The sequence below is a fragment of the Gasterosteus aculeatus genome, chromosome 4 (assembly GCF_964276395.1).
Source record: "Gasterosteus aculeatus chromosome 4, fGasAcu3.hap1.1, whole genome shotgun sequence".
Lineage (NCBI taxonomy): Eukaryota > Metazoa > Chordata > Actinopteri > Perciformes > Gasterosteidae > Gasterosteus > Gasterosteus aculeatus.
The window spans coordinates 31,692,559-31,709,651 of record NC_135691.1 but is presented as its reverse complement, the minus strand read 5'-3'; the positions used below and the strand labels follow the sequence as shown (position 1 = coordinate 31,709,651).

At 44.8% G+C, this 17,093-nt stretch overlaps 1 protein-coding gene across 6 annotated transcripts in view; it reads right to left on the bottom strand.

Moving 5' to 3' along the window:
- The window catches only part of pcloa (piccolo presynaptic cytomatrix protein a), a 49,978-nt gene extending 33,188 nt beyond the window's left edge, over window positions 1-16,790 (bottom strand). For 5 of the 6 annotated variants that reach the window (XM_078100335.1, XM_078100338.1, XM_078100336.1 and 2 more), the window contains exons 1-3: window positions 12,609-13,128; window positions 9,505-10,801; window positions 7,367-8,395 (exon numbers count right to left, since the gene is read on the bottom strand). In XM_078100335.1, the coding sequence (XP_077956461.1) occupies window positions 7,367-8,395; window positions 9,505-10,801; window positions 12,609-12,820 (2,538 nt within the window). In that variant the 5' untranslated portion in view covers window positions 12,821-13,128. Of the gene's footprint in view, window positions 1-7,366; window positions 8,396-9,504; window positions 10,802-12,608; window positions 13,129-16,517 lie in introns of those variants that run through there. The other variant, XM_078100341.1, reaches the window with a different exon arrangement.
- Between the last annotated feature and the right edge of the window lie 303 nt (window positions 16,791-17,093).

Genomic DNA, 17,093 nt, shown 5'->3' with positions numbered 1-17,093 from the left:
CACGTAAAGGCATAAATGTGACGCACTACTGTGTTTCATAGGGACACATCTTTCAGCAATCACCCTGAAAAGCCATTATGAAATTGCCTTCCTGCATTAGCATGTAAAGTGCGTCTGGGCGGATTGTCATTATTTCTACAGGTATTTGGCCATAAAACCGTCCGAACGAACGAACGAAAGCACTGGTTGGGTCTGAAAGCAATGTGACAAAAAAAAAACAATGTCCACAGCAACGGGCAATAATTGTCAAAATATTTGGTTACATCACAAACAAGTTCTCTTGTGGGAACTGATTATTTGGATTAATTGAATTGTACATTTCTCCATTAAATCTTGATTAAATATAACTTTGAATTTGAATCAAGCCCCACTGCTAGCTAGCATGGCTAAAATGAATCAACAGATTAAATGATAGTGACAAATCTCCTTGGTTACAGCCCTAATTAAAGCGGTCTTGATCAAAAAAGTCTAATTTTGTCTCTATCACCACACCGGTCATTACTTATTTATTACGAGGGGATTGACGGGGGTCTGTATTATCAGGCATGGGACGCTTACCTTGCAGCCTTGCATTGAAATGAACACAAACAAGACATTTTGTATTGTCGTACAACAATCTTTTCTACTACAAGCCGTCGAATGAAATGTGCCGTTCCTGTGTGGTTCGCCGTCTGACTGCCGCGCTGAGTTCTGCGAACGGCAGTGTGGATGATTCATAGAGGCACTCGCTCGCATCGCCATCTTCCAAGGACATTTTTCAGCATCAAACGTAAATGGATACCCAAAAAGTTGACACACAGCAACACCCACGGAGATGAGTTTGTGACGGTGTTGATATCATAAATATACCCAGATGAAAGGCTTAAGTATCTCGTAAGGAAATGACGACCTCCTCCGTCTCTCCCCACATGACGTTTCTCAAACAGCTCGCAAGCCTGTACAGGATTGAAGGGGGGGAAAGATTCAGCCGGAGTATTTCCGTCTCTCTTTCATCCACGACTTTGCATCCTCCTCAAACTTCCTCCAAGGACACGACTGCAGCTTTTTTTTTAACCCAGACTAACGGTTCCATTGATCAATAGTTTTCAATCAAAACGCATTAGCCATTTGATGCAGATTTTGCTTGCTGCATGCAGTGTGAAGGTTGGACCAATGAGCCGTGGCCTTTGGGGACTTGCAGTTCAAAGAGATATGGACAAATAGTTAGTGTCCATCCATTCTAACAGTCTCATTGTGTTTAGTTGTGTTGTATTTGTTGTACATACATACCACACGGTAGATTTTGTTTATTTAGTATTTCATGTGTGTCATTTACTGCATATTTACACGGAATGTAATGTATGACACATGCATGTATATATTCTACAAAAAAAATGGTAGAGGCCCCTCAAATAATATGTCAAATCGCATGAAAGCGCATTTATTCTTTACAAAATATGCAATTGTTATCAAAAAATATATTTTTTTCTATTCATTTCAAGAGTCAGCCTTTTTATTTACTCTCACAAAGTAGCCAGAAATAATATCAGTTACTTGTATGTATGTTACAATTCTCGTTTCACCAGATGTTTTAATCTGACATTATTGCTGCCTGTAGGTGCTGTAAATGTGAGTCGCGAGTCACGCGTGTTACGACAAAACAAGACAGTCAGGTTGTCATATCGGCTGCACCGCTTGCGGACACATTTTCCGGCACCCATATCCCTTGTGACACCTCCACCCTTTTCACTCCCTGTTGGGACTCCTCTTTGGGTCACACAGTATTATATCTCATCGGTTTTGGGCCTCCCCTTCCCCCACCATACATTCACGTGTAGTTTGTGAATTTGCATATGCTTCTCAGCTCAGACGCATTCATGCATTTGGCGATTTCACACCTCACTATTTATTTGTAGATGCATTAAAAAGGGTCAGATTTGGACTGGGATATTGTGTATTTGTCTCAATTTGTCAATCCAGCAGATGCTTTCCAATCATTCTCTATCCGATGATGAAGCAACGCACATCTTTAAGCGTGGAAAAGCTCATCTTATTAGCTATTTTTCCTCTCAGGTTATTGAAGGCATGGGAATTCTTTTTGGAGGCATGGAAATGTGCTAACTGTGCTGTTGGCTGCACCTATTGAATATCAATTTTTAAGGAGACGGTCAGTCAAACACATCCAACGAGCCGACTTTCCTTTTTCAACTCGAATAAAAAGCTCTCTCGCCGCTCTGGTAAAGCCTGTTTTCAAGAGGGGGAGAGAAGCAACTGTCGGGATGTGAATACAACAGCCTGTGCTAACTAGATGAGGCCGCTGCCAGAATCTGTGTGGTTTTTCAAGTGTCCGTGTGTCTCTGCCTCTCCGTCTCCACAGTGCTGGCACACGTGACTTCTTGCCCTTGCCCTTGCCCCCCCCCCCCCCCCCCCCCTCTTCTTGGCGCTGAAGGATCGGTGGCTAAAATGTCTTTGCTAAGCACGCGAGCGCCAGTAAATTAGAAAGGGGGATGATTGGAAATCATTCGGGAGTGGAGCTAGAGGGTTAGTGGTGTAAAGAGAAGGAGGAGAAAAGAAAGCGTCTCCAGGGAAGAAAAAAAAACGGTGTTTAACCATTTGTCCCTGTTTGAAATCCTGGACCTGGTAAAGAGAGGACACAAGACACATTTACCCTGTGTGTACAATCCCTCAGGCAAAACACGGATAAGTTCAGTATATTTCTCTGGTACCAGCATTCACACCAACCCAAATTAGCAAAATGACTTGAGACAGAACAAAGTATAAACAAAAAACTCAATACAACATCCACTACAAGCCTTATAAAGGGGTTTTCTTGGGGACGTTGTGGTTTGCTTGGTGCAATAAAAAGGACTCTTTTAAAAGGAGGGAATATTAAAGAGGGACAACACAAAAGAGCCTGGAGAGAGAGCGACAGAGATGCCCTGCAGTAGCTCGCGTTCCGCAATCTGCGTCTTTTCCGGTCGCTGTGACTATTTCAGGTCACTTCAGCCTCCTGGTCATGTGACGGCAGAGCTTCGAGGCAACTGGACGGTTTGGACCAGATAGATACTGACGTGCATTTAAATGCATTTAGTAATCCCACTAGATCAATATCACCAAATGGATTGCACAGTATATGCAAGATGCTACAGATTATGTAATGAGGAGAGGTTTTCAGGGCCCTGACGGTATGACAGTAAGATGACACTAAAAACTGGTAGCGTATATATATATATATATATATATATATATGCATATTTATGACTGTAGAGCATGCCTTATCTGCCAGTGCAGGCTCAAGAGGGTTCAGACTGTGGCAGCGTTTTGTTATTATGTGGGCACCGTCGGAGAATAGCAATGAGGGAGGAGGACACAGGAAACACCACATAGTGAGAGGGTGTCAGGACATCAAGCCACGCGGAGGTGAGGATGCGAAAGACACCAGCCAACCAACAACAAACACAGTAAATTCACTTACATTCATTCACAGGGGAGCAAACGTCACCTTAACCACAACCAACACTTTCACCTAATGTATGGTTTCAACATTACCCCCAAAACCACTTCTAAATTGAATGGTGAGCTTTTGGGTATCAGGATTTGGGACAATACAGGTCAAGGAAGCTTGGCAAGGGAAAAAGTGGTTTAAAGTGTTTAAAAATAGACATTAATCCCACCTAAAGCTGCCTTATATATCAGTAGCTGACAGTGGCTTCCTATGTATTGTATGGAGACATGAAGGTGCTATCAATTTTCCCAATTAACTCCTGAGAAAGTCACAAATGTTAAATATGCCATTGAATAAAATTCCCTTTGGCACTTTCTTCACTTTGAATGAAGTCTGGTTGAAATGTTCTCTGTGTCCTGTCTTTGAGGTTAACAAGTTCTTGAGTCTTGAAATGCTTTTGCCCAGCCGTTCAGTGTTTAATAATTAAAGGGAGACCATTTGATATATTACAGCAATGCTCAATCTTTTGGTGAGTAAAATACAATGTAATTTCTATCTAAACGTAACAGTAAAGGTGAGTAAACTGTAAACTATGATACCAAGTATATATTCTATATTTTTTAAATGCACATTTGTTATGGTTGCTATTTATGACAGACCAGATAACTGGGCACGGGCACATTCAGCCTTAAATAGGTCACTCGGGGTGGAACAAAATATTGTCATTAAGCGTCAAAAAGCGGTCAATATTCCAGAGTTTCGTAGGAAACGGTGAGATTTTACCAGTTCTCCTCGGAGAGGATGATACATAGAGCTTTCATTTGAGCCTCTCCCATTTTACGTAAGGCCTCTGAGAAAAGCACATTCATTACTGTTGAGGGCAACATGACACAGAGCCTGATTTACAGTAACAATCACTGAGGAGCCATTAACACACTTCATCGCCACCATTTTTCCCCGACATCTAAAGGAGAGAGAGTGAGAAAGGCATTGGAACGGAGAGTCGGACACGGGGAAAAACACTGTGCTTAGGAGGAGGATAAGCAACAAAAAAACACTGGTATTAAGTGTGTATCCTATAGGCCTTATGATGATTAAAGGATACTGAGAGAGAATACATGGAGGAGAAAGAGCCCCCTGGAGGTAGGGGCGTTTTCTTTTGGGGTTTCTATTTTCACGCCTCATATTGATGAGGAATACACTCCTTGAGTCAAGGATCAAGGAGCCTTGATAGAAATGACAGGCTTCCTGTTGCCCTTTAAATCCTTTCGGGAAACGGAAGATTACGCCCACACACGCTCGTGGTATCACATGCGGTGTACACGCCTTACCTTTAATGTCTTAATTAGAAGACTTACAGAAGCTAAATAGATTCCAAAAAAAAAGAAACTTGCAGCGATGAAGTCAATCAAACAGGACACACACCCAGTTTATGCAAGCTCTTGCAAATAAAACATACGGCTTGGTAACCCCCCCCCCCCCCCCCCTCCCCCCTCCCCCGCCCGCTATGACCCACTCACGTGCGTCAGCAAGTGAGCCCCCACTGACAGCCAATGGGATGACAGCGAATGACACAGAAGCGAGGCACGGTGCGTGAGGGCTAGATGACTCAACCAAGGTGTTGTGTGTGTGTGTGTGTGCCCCCACAAGCAATTCCCCCAGAAGCTACGGCTTCCTTGTTCGACACGTTCTATTCTAGTCGGATGTCCGAAATGATTCATATTTTTGGTCGCAGAAAAAAGATCTGACGTTGCGACGTTAGAACATCCATATCCAATCAGTGGTTCAGATGCCCGTCTCCCCAGCATAATTAGGTTTTTACCCATTGCTTGGCCTCAATTACGTGATTGTGCGCTTCAGCTCCTCATTATCCCAGCAAGCATGTGCAATTAGGAGCTGAAGAAAGGAAAATAATGTGAAAATGTTGAAGTATTTGATTAATAGTGCTGTACAGACTGTAAATAAATGGCTGCCATCTGGTTTTGAAATGGTGCTGGAGCGGCGGTAAAGGTGGCAATTTATAAATATGTAGAGCATTCTGCATTGCTGAACTTCATAGGAATCATAAAAGAAATACTCTCTACAGTAGTATAATAAAAGTGGTTAGCCCATTAGGACGCAGCATGTCCTACATTGATCCGGTGGAGGGCCCTCCGGCCTTAGTTCAACTCGCTGTTACAGAAGACTCCAGAAATACCCAGCAGATTAGCAAAGGGACACTTCATCCTTCGGCTAACAAAGTGCTTGCCACGTGACCGGACAGGATAGAGCTGGTGGTGGACAAACACGTGATCGCATGACCATGTCATGAGGATTTAATCAAATATCGTACTGTAGGTGGTTTCAGTTCATTTGGCCATGCATGGCTTATAATTTACAAGCAGTGTTTCAAACTGTAAAGAAATTAAGAGTGCCACACAGACCAATACGTTACAAGTAATGTGAAGTTTTTTTGGGCTGCTTGTTGAGAAACCACTCTATACCCATAATAATCTGATCCTACAACACAGTATCTTCTACTCTGTGGACGAGCAAGAATACAAGGCCCTTACAAATCATTAAAGATTTTCTAACTAAAGACCATTCAATAGGATTATATTTGTGCCTTCATCCACAATAGACACACACACAGATATAGACATGGTAACATATATATATATATATATATATATATATATATACTCGGGGTGTAACGATTCATCCACTGAATCGATTAATGGATTTATATTCCTGCGATCCAACTGAATCGATTGTATCGATACATGGAAACTGCATATTGGATTTAAGTACAAAAACTGTGTGGATGTGTGTTTGTTTGTTTGTTTTTTAGCACTTTAGACACGTTAAACGTTACTGGATTCAGTCTGAATCCATGTGACGTCATCAGTACGCAGCGGCAGCCGCGCAAAACTCGGAAGAACAACAAAACACAGCGTGGAGGAGACGACTGTGAGCGAGACATTTACAAACCAACTTATCGATCCAGCGCGTGGAAACATTTTGGCTTTTGCAAACACGGAGGTGTTCTAAAGAAGTCGGTCGCTGTTTGTAGAATATGTAGAAGACAAATAAAAAACCACGGAAACACGACGAATCTTTCCGGCCATCTACTAAGGCGCCGTGGGATTAAACAACGCCGACAGTCAGGACCTCTAGCAGCGTCACCGCTGCAGCAGCAGCAGGTAACTGCAGCTCTGCAGACTCCTCAGGCCTTGCCAGCACCAAACTCAACATCACAGCAACAATTGCCAAATTTATCTGTAAAGACATGCGACCCTACAATGTGGTTCAAAATCCGGGGTTCTGTGGATTGATCCAAACATTGTGTAATTATTATGTTTACATTGAAAATGGCACTTGATTCAAATAAAAGGTTAATACATTTGCCATTAATTGTTGTTTGCTTGTTTTTAATATCCATAATTAATTTAAACCTGGTTTCCTTACAAGAAACAACATAGATACATACATATATATATATATATATATATATACATATACACACACACACATATACATATATATATAAATATATATATATATTACACACACTCATACATGCTGAGTACTCAGTTTCACAGTCAAGTGTCAAACAACCTAAACTATCTCTCTGGCCGACCAAATGAAACAAAGCTTGATGGTGATGAGAATGCCATTTCAAAACGCAGCAATCAGTGTGCAGATGATGTTTCTTTCTATTTGAGGTAAACTAATTAACTTAGAACAGCTGATAACATTCCATCCTTCTTCCAGAGTGCTTTATGATATGCTAGTGGGGAAAAACGCAGGGCAGAAAACTCCTGATGTTATCTTTACAGTGACCTATTTCAACGAAGGATGTGGGCATTCTGTTTATGCAAGATGGGTGGCATAAATAACTGATAGGATCAGTGTGTTGAAAGCACAGTAATCTGTGGGGGTTAATATAACTGTAGTTCTTACCTCTCCTGAATGCGGAGTAGGATTAAATCCACAAAGATTGCAAACTGTCTTCTTGCAGTTGGTGCACAAGCTGTAGTTGGGCGTGTCTACTGATCCCGCATTCAGCTCCACATTACACAGGGGACAGCTTTCTTTTGATGTTGGGGCAGGTGCAGGTGGAGGTGCAGCTTTGGCAACGGGCTCCTTCTCTTCCTGCTCCACGGAAAGGGTTCTCGGGGGTTTCTTGGACTTAGCAGGTGGGGTGTCAGGAGCAGAATCTGAATCAGGGGGAGACCCAGGAGGAGAGAATGGAGAGTCAGGTGGAGAGCCGGGGCCAGAGTCCGGAGGGGAACCTGCTTCAGAGCCCGGCGGCGACCCCGGTGGAGGGGCCGCTGCCTTCTCTTCCTCTCCAGAGACGAGATTGCTTGCTGAACTCAAGAGTGACGATCCAAAGCTAAACATCTGAGAAGCAGCAGCGGGGGTTTTGGTTGTTTCTTTCAACCCTCCAAAACCTCCAAACAACTTCCCGGCCACCGACTCTTCTTGCTTCGGCACAGCCTGCGCTTGAGGCTTCGACGATTCCATCAAGCCTCCAAACCCGCCAAACAGTTTCCCTGTAACGGACTCGGAAGCTTGTGAGGTAGACGCGGGCGGTTTGGCGTCCGTTAAGCCTCCCAGACCGATGCTTCCCAAGCCCCCAAAAAAGCTGGACTCCTGTTTGGCTTTAGCTGGAGACTGCTGTGGACTGGACTTCGGCTGGATGGGTCTGCCTGTCTTGGGGTCAATCTTGGGGGATCCCCCCAATGAGGAACCGGGGGAAAGCGGTCCAGGAGACGTGGAACCCGGGGATTTCTGCCTCGGTGTGGTTGGTGGCGTTAACCCGTGGTCGGTAGTACTCTGCTGCTTTATCAGCAGCTTGCCAGGCTTGCCAGAGGCCTGTCTCAGGGGCGAGGGCGGGGCCGAGCCTTGTTTTGGTTTCGTCATGCCGGGGGGATCCATACCTCCCATCGCTCGCTGCATCTGGCAGTTAAGACATAACCACTCTTTGCCCTATTGGATAACACAAGAGATGGGTTAGATTTGACTGGAGCATAGTTCCACACTGTTCATCAATGGAAGGTGTAATTACAGGATAAACACAGGCAACCATAACCAATTTAATCCCTATGATGCCATTTTGTTTAGCGTGAAATAATTCTGATTATTTATCAGGGGTATTGTAAATGATCGTTAACAGTTGCATTGCATTGTCTCTGTTGTGATCACACAGCACACGTTCTCTTTGTTACATGTACGGTGTATCTCAGTTTCCACTGTGTGCAAACCACAGTGTTTAAAAAGGGCCAATGTTGACAATGTGATTACTATCTAACTGCAAATAACATTGAATTTGTAGAGACATTATTCTAAGCCAAAGAATATCAGATTACCGGACTAATCGATCTGCTAACGAAAAGGACCCCCAACAATGAAAGGTATAATTATAACCAGTCACTGTGCTGTGCTTTAATCATGGCCCACCGGTGTTTATGTGTGACCGAGTGTCCTGGCAGGATGGCACGGTTTCTCCCTGTGGCCATGACATGAGTCACCTTTATCAGCATTCCCCGGGTCCATATGGTCCTTCTGTTCCTCAAGTGAAGCCACTCTAATGAGTTGCACTCCCTTTGCTTGGTTTAGAGATCAGCAATATGCTAGTTTAGGCTAGTGTGACTTGGAATCAACAATACAATAAAAATACTAGTTCTTCTTTTTTCATCCTTATGGTTTATTCATTTTAGTCCAAACTTGGGGATGTTGTAATAATATTTTTTCCAAAAGTATAGTTTAACCAATTCTGAGAATGCTCTCTTTTTATCACCAAGCTATTTTATGATGTTGATTAAAAACTACACCTTAGTCTGGATAAAGCTTTAATAACCTTTTAGGATTACGTTTATGCAGAGTATTGCGGATTGAGCAAACTGGCTTGATGTTTTACGGACATAAAACTAAATAATGTGTGACCTTTCATACCTATTACATCATACATCTCTCATACATCAATAGCGTGGTCTCTCTTATGTATTATCAGATAAATGCCAGTATACCCAGCAGCTTAATGAAGAAATTAAAAAGACTTTTCAAATTTTGAAAAGAATAGCAAAAGACATGCTTACCGCTGAGTCTGGGGGGCTGAAACCACAGAGGCTGCAGACCTGGTTCTTACACTCTGTGCAGTTACTGTAATTGGGTGTGTCCTTAGACCCGATGTTCAGCTGGGTGGTCTTACACAGTGGACAGAGTCCACCGCCGGGCTTTCCAGCCACCGGCTGACCAGGAGGACCTCCGCTCCTTGCTGATTCTCCAGGATGAGCCCCAGGGCCTGGTGGCCCTTGCTGTTTGGGCCCAGGTCCTTGTTGAGGAGATGCACCTTTTTGCTGGGGAGGGCCAACCGGTTTGGTGCCTTGACCTGGTGGACCTTGACCAGGTTTGGGGCCTTGTCCCCCCTGGGGTCCGTGGCCTGGGTGACCCTGACCTTGCCTGGGGGCCTGCCCAGGGGGTCCTTGTCCTGGAGGAACCTGGCTTGCGTTGGGACCCTGGCCTGGTGTCCCTTGACCTTGCCTGGGTCCTTGGCCATGAGGACCTTGACCTGCGTTGGGACCCTGACCTGGTTGTCCCTGACCTTGTCTGGGTCCTTGCCCAGGAGATGCTGGACCAGACGGACCCTGACCTGCATTGGGCCCCTGGCCTGGGGGTCCCTGACCTGGCCTGGGTCCTTGTCCCGGAGGACCCTGACCTGCCTTAGGCCCCGGGCCTGGTGGTCCCTGACCTTGTCTGGGCCCTTGGCCAGGAGAACCCGGACCTGCGTTGGGCCCCTTGCCTGGTGGTCCCTGACCTTGTCTTGGTCCTTGCCCAGGTTGTCCTTGACCTGGAGGACCCTGGCCTGGAGGTCCCTGACCTTGCCTTGGTCCCTGCCCAGGGGGTACTTGACCTGGCTTTTGCCCCTGTCCAGGAGGGCCCTGACCCTGTTTCGGAGGTCCTCCCTGTTGTGGTCCCTTAGGACCTGGCCCTTGCTGAGGGCCCTTGCCTGGTGGTTTTACTCCTTGCTTGGATTCAGATGAATCTCCCTCCTCCTCATCACCAAATAGTCCAAACTTGGGGATGTTGACATTATCGCCCATAGAGGATATGGAAGAGGAGACAGAGGAGGTCATAGATGACACAGCACTGAGAGGGTTGGCCCCGCTGAGGAAGCTGGATCCGAACATGCCTGATGACTTGGTCTCTGGGTCTTTAGGCTCCTGCCGGAATCTCGATTCAAAAAGGCTGAGGGACGAGGGGCTGCGGCCCGGTGAGGGCTTGCCAGGCGGACCCTGGTTGAAGGCGTCTACAGTTCGACTCTTACTGAGACCTGGAGGGCCCCTGGAGGCCCCTACCAGCTGAGTACGCTGATGGGTATCAGATACGGATGTTCTGAAAAACAGAAAAAGATAAGACAGTTGTTTGTTAGCAGTGCTTTTATTGCTATGATTGATTTATGTTTACGTTGGCAGCGTATGAAAAGGCCAAATCTATACCAACTCAGCATCATAAGCTGACCCAGGGTGAAAATGAAAACACACCAAACCCTGGATGAAACTTCAGCGATCCTCTCCCAAGATTTTCCCAATGCAATTAGTTTGGTGGTGATGAGCTGACATTAAACACATAAAAAAAATAAAAAAAAATCTTGCTGTCTATTAAAATATTTCTCAAGACAATTGGGTACTCAAACATCCCACGTGCTGTCTAAAATACATTAACAAAGTATCAGTAATATTTTTATGTATGTATGTGCTAGTTGTCCATTAAAAAAACATTGCTTGGGATGTTGACTAACTCCTCTGCTTCAATTGAAGCTTCATCGTGCTAAATTAAGACCATAGAACAAGCTCTTTGTTAATCGCTGGGCCTTTTCAGCACATCAGTGAACACAGAGTGTGTAGCTAGCAGCCCCGGGGTGAAGCTGAGAGGAAAGTGAATACCGCTGAATGACACAGAGTGTAGTAGATCATTGAGATAGAAAGGGAAAAGCTTGCCTCCATGAGGGTAAGCTGAGACCTCTTTGTTAGCTCAGACTGAGAGGCAACCTACACAGACTGCTCGGCACGAGCGTGAAAGTCAACGGCATCCTTTTTTGAGAAATGCACCAAGGGATAAATGAGCCGATGCTTTGTTATTGTATACGTTGTAAGCAGCGGTGTTCCCTTGAATTTGTCTGTCTATTGCAGTGGATTTCAGCACCACGGACAGCAACCAGACTCAGGGAACCCAAACTAGAACGAATAAAATCCGACAAAACAAAATCAGAAAGAAGCAGGAGGAAAGCCTAGACTGATGGCATTAACACTGCTGTTCTATTTATAGTCATATTAATATTTACACACCCCTCCCCCAATCTCTAGCTGAGATATAAATAACATGTTTTCCCCAATTGGGGCCAATTTGCATACCGCCCATTATGTTATCAGATAACGGAAGATATTTCACTATTATAAGGGTAACGTGCACATCTGGAGCATAACGGAGCTGTTTTTTTATTTTATTGGAAGCTTTCTACCTCCCCCACTACAACACAGCACATTTCCCACGCAACCGATTTAAATCCACTATATGCGAATGTATGTGAAAACTGATTGGCAATATTAGTGCGCGATTACACAGCTGATAACTGAAGCGGATTATTTTAGCTGAGCGTCGTTGGGGGGGTTGGGAGGGTGGGGGGGGGGGGGGGGGGGGATTTCATACCCAGCAGGCATTTCGAAAATTTCGCACAAATACTGGAGGTGTGTCTCTTACTCTCTGATCTCACAGAGGGACAAACCGTAGACACGGCATAAGACCATTCACCATCTCAGACGGATTTCACACCTCGAGTCTTAGAAATGCATCTTAACGCGAGCAGCTACGAGGAGGTTCGCGCATCCGCGCAAAACAGGACACACAACGTCCAACAAAGCGGCAGGCATCCATTTACATTTTTGTTTCCTTCATTTTTTTTGCCATGCAGAGTATCAGATGTCACTGCTTATCCATTACAGTGATCACAAACAGGCGTAAACGAGCTCTCTCGGCTTCCTTTAGGGTATTTTCCATTTACAAATGATGCTTTAAAGTACCACAACACATCCACTCGTTCTCTTTCTTTCTCTCACATATGGATATGTGTAGATATTTCAGGTGCATCAAAAAAATATACATATATATATATATATATAAATGTGGTGGTAAATAGCCCTGCCTTCGTGCAGCTGCTGCGCCTCCGGGCTGCCTGCCTTGCGCCCTTGACATCGCCGCGGCGAGCTGCCTGCGCTGCTCCTCGCTGAGTTCACCCAGGTCCACCGGAGTCCCCTCGGGGACCCGGACGAAGCCGCCCTTGCCGTCGGGTGCCAGCCCCTCCGGTAGCCCGGACGGCGGCCCTTCGCCTCCTTCCAGGCTCGCTTCGTTCCCCATGATCGACCCCTCCCGTCCCCCACCCCACCACCACCACCACCACTACCACCTCCCGTACGCGGATGGATGTAGGATCCGAGCCTTCCCCCGCGTTTTTATGTCCAAAGCGCGCAGCGAACACGGTGTCCCTCGGTGCCTCGAAGCATCTCAGATCGGGTTGTCCCCCGGCGGTTAGTGTCCTTCCATGTCCCTCATTTCTCCTTGTTTTTCCGTGTCGCGCATCTCTGCAGCTGTACGTACACCACAGTTACCACAGTTTTCCGTGAGGGGGGTCTCTGTCTTACTATTGCTCACAGTCAGAGAAGGGCGCTTCCGGTAGGTTTTACAAAATAAGAATCATAATCAGACGGCAATAATGCGATTTATTTAGTTTGGACATTGGGAAATGAAATCATTATGGGGGCCTAATGCATGATCTGAAATTAAAAGACGCAATAAAAGCAGTGATACTTAAATACATAAAACCTTACAGGTAGAACAGGTAGGCCGCTCTTGTGTACCCGATGAGGGGAATATAATTTAAAGCTTCACTTAAGTAATCTGTTCGTGCCAAACGATTCCAGAACGTCAGTCACTGAAACCTCTAACACAACATTTTAAGGCATTTATATTGAAACCCAACTGTTTACTACTTCCGTTTCGTTCCATGGAACAGATTGTCTAACATCCTCTGGACTCTCTTGCTCACCCACCGCGCCTGGTTCCGCCTGTGGCAGGTGATCAGAAGACATCCGTGGAGAAAAATGTGTTTTTAAAGGGGACATCCTCAGCTAAATGTGTCTGTTTTGATAGTTTAAACTGCGAGGCTGAGGGAAACATAAAGGACATCATTGGTGCTTTTTGTTTTCTTCATTCATTATTAAAGTCAAATTGAAGATACTTGCAGATGTTTATAGGTCAAGCATATGGAGAGGGGATGTGAAATGATAGTGGAAGCACATATGCACTATAAAATATCTATTGAAGAGAAATATAGGATGATGTACTTTATGTGCATTTTATCCATCCTGACCCGCACAAGCAGTTTGGTTCTGCAAGAGACCAAAAATTTGCAGCAATCTCATTCAAAAACGCCATACGTCTTATTTCAGTGGAAAGTTCTAACATAAAATATTCAAAAACACAGATAAAACATCAGCAAGGTTCTTCAGATGGCTCATAGCATGAATAATATCTCATTCGCTTTGTTCTTTTTCCCCACTTGGCAGCTAGATGTCTCTAAAAGGCTGTATAGTCTCAAATATGTTAATTTGCAACTGAATGCTGGCAGAAGCATGCGGACATCAAGCTGACTGTAAATTACAGTGAATTATTTATTCCCTGACTGCCGTTGTTTTCATGGTGGGATCACTGTGATCCAATGAGTGTAATTCATTGGCTGCAGTATGTTGTAGGTGAATACATAAACAAATGTACAGTACGAATGTATTATTATCAGCCCCAGATGTTGAAAAATGACACGGCGACAATATATTGAGCCCCCATCTACTGAGGATATGCACAAGCAGTCACCAGATTCCGTGGAGAAGGATATTAAAACGCGTCGCCTCTGCTGTACATCACGATGATGTGCTGCAATCTGACAGCGAGGGCTCATTTGCTCCCTTGTCTCTGGAGCTCTGGGGCAGACGTGTCCTCTATGTGTGCCTTGCTCAGGGCCCTTAGTACCTGGGCATGGAGGGAGGGAGGGAGGGAGGGAGGGAGGGGGGGGGCGGATGACTAGTCTGCATCCTCAGCCAAAGCCCAACGTTTGTTTGTTTCCTTTCTGTTTTCCTCAACAGCTCCTTAACAAAAGCATCAAGGACTTTGTGACGCTGCACATCATCATTTAAACCAAATGTTAGCTGCTACGCCAGCTTCAGCAAGTACGAACATTTTTATTATGCCTCTGATTTTATGTGTTGTGAGTCTACCCATTTCCATTTTCAGCATATCAAATTCTTTGGAAATGCACTAGATTAGATTTCTACACTAACACTCTGTGAACAGTTGCTATGAAGCTACAACCAGGATGCTGAAGACAGGAAGCAAAGGAAGCCAGTTACCCAGGCTTTGTAAAAAAAAAAAGGTAGCAAAGCCTATAACTTTCAGCACTATATGTATTTTTAATACAGACAAGTGAAATATATGTAATTTGTATTTTTACGGCGCGTGATGTGCTGGATTGTCCCTGTGTTGCCCCTTTAAAGAGAGACATCCTGACTCAGGGGTGTTATATTGCATTATTTACCTTTGTTTAGGTGCAGAAAAAACCTGCTGTACAACCTCAGCATGTTGGATTGAACAACCGCAATATGAATAGTGTAAACAGTCTCACAGCCTTATAGGTGCCTAAAGTTTATTTAATTTGGACAGAGCCAGGTTAACTGCTGCAACATGGTTCTGTCTTTTCCTTCATGCTTTCTTTGTTCCTCCTATCATATCACTTTTCTTTAAATTCTACATTTAAAATCACATTTCCTTGCTCTCCACCTCCAGTACTTTGTCTTACTATATATAGATACGCCTCATGTTCTTCATCCTGGTCTCCCTCTCTCCTTTAGTCTTCTTCCTCCTCCTCCTCCTCCTCTTAGTGTACGTCCATGCGTAGGCCGTGTAGCGATTGCTCGGCTCCTCCCCTCCTTCCCACTGATCGCTGAGGCACGGATCGTCTCTACGCTGTGAGGAGGAAGCAGCTCGTGCGTGCGTGCTCTCCCTCCGTATCTCACGCACGCATTCACACAAACACATCGACTGAAGCACCCGGACGTGCAAAGCAAACGCCTTCAACCAGGCAGACAGACGGACACACGCACACACACACACACACACACACACACAGGTGTAAACACACAACATCAAACACAGGCTGGGGGACAAGTACTCTCTGAGGCATGTGCAAACCCTGCAGTTTGTACAGACACACATTCACACAGACATCTGCGTACAGTGTACACAGAGTAGACTCACTAGTACAATGTTATCAGGGGCTTTTAAGCAAAATAATTCATTTCTATCTGTTATTGAAATGCTTTCAGATCTCAGATGTGTTCTTTTAAAATTATACTTAATGTACAGAAGCATGCGCAAAACTATTACTCCTGTGACTGATTTATTACTGTATTGTATGTGCCGACTCAGCGGGGTCACAGGTCAAAAAGCTTGGAAAGCACTGTTGATATTTGTTGTTGTTGATTGGATTGTTGCAAAATACAATTTTTCCTAGTTTTAATATAAATATATTAAGTACAAGTATCTCAAAGCTGCACATTAGTATAGTTGCTTTCCGCCTCTGAATGTATATTTGCCATGTGCAGCTTGTGCGAGATGCATTTGTGCCACGCAGCCGATGTAACTGGAGGCTTGTAACAGGATCGCACGCTGCGCCGCAGTCATTAAATTTGAATACTCAATTGAGGTACGCGGCATAGACACTAACAAAGGCAATTTATTGTGCTGCTGCAGAGATCAGTGGCAGTCGAATAACGACACCTACCTTAAAGCTCCGATGATATCTTCCCTAAATACAATGACACACTTTAGCAAAAACACCTGAGTGATATGATATCTTTGAGATGTGTATTTACCACAACGGCTCTGTTTCCCTTGTGATTGTCTGAGACACTTATCTACTAAAACCTGTTAGCTCATAATCCCTTCTTCTAGCGAGAAGCAAGCGGTTACTTCTTTAAAAGACAAGGAAAAAAAAATGACATACCTTCACTTTAGCGTGTAACAGGTAGGAGTTTGTTTCCTCGAAGTCACCGTGTGAGGAGGTGAGGTAGCTCCTTTAATGAAGGCGTACTTGAGGTTTAATTCCTGGTATATTAGAGCTGATCCTTTGTCATCCCCATTACCGACCCGGCGAGCGCCTAACACCCCCCCTCAATCTCAATTTCTCCCATCCAGCCAGACGTTGTGGACTCAAAATACCTTTAAAGTCCCGGAGGCTCCCTTCATTACCTCACCCGATCTTACTATCCACACACACACACACGCACACACACACACACACACACACACACTCCTGCAAACACAAGCTGTGACACACTCATGCCCAGGCATAAGAGGTCCGTCTAATCCTCTTTTCTTCTGAGAGGCCAATCGCACGCTGCGCTGTCCAGTAAGCTGTTTTTTTTGGTCCTGCTGTAACTACCTGTCAGAGTTGAGGGACAAGATTAAAAAAAAGGACTCCACGATCAATTAGTCATCCTTTAACAAAACTAAGTTTAACCCCATACTTTCTCACAGCGACAAACACCCCTGAAGCTTCACTGAGAAGCCACAACACCAC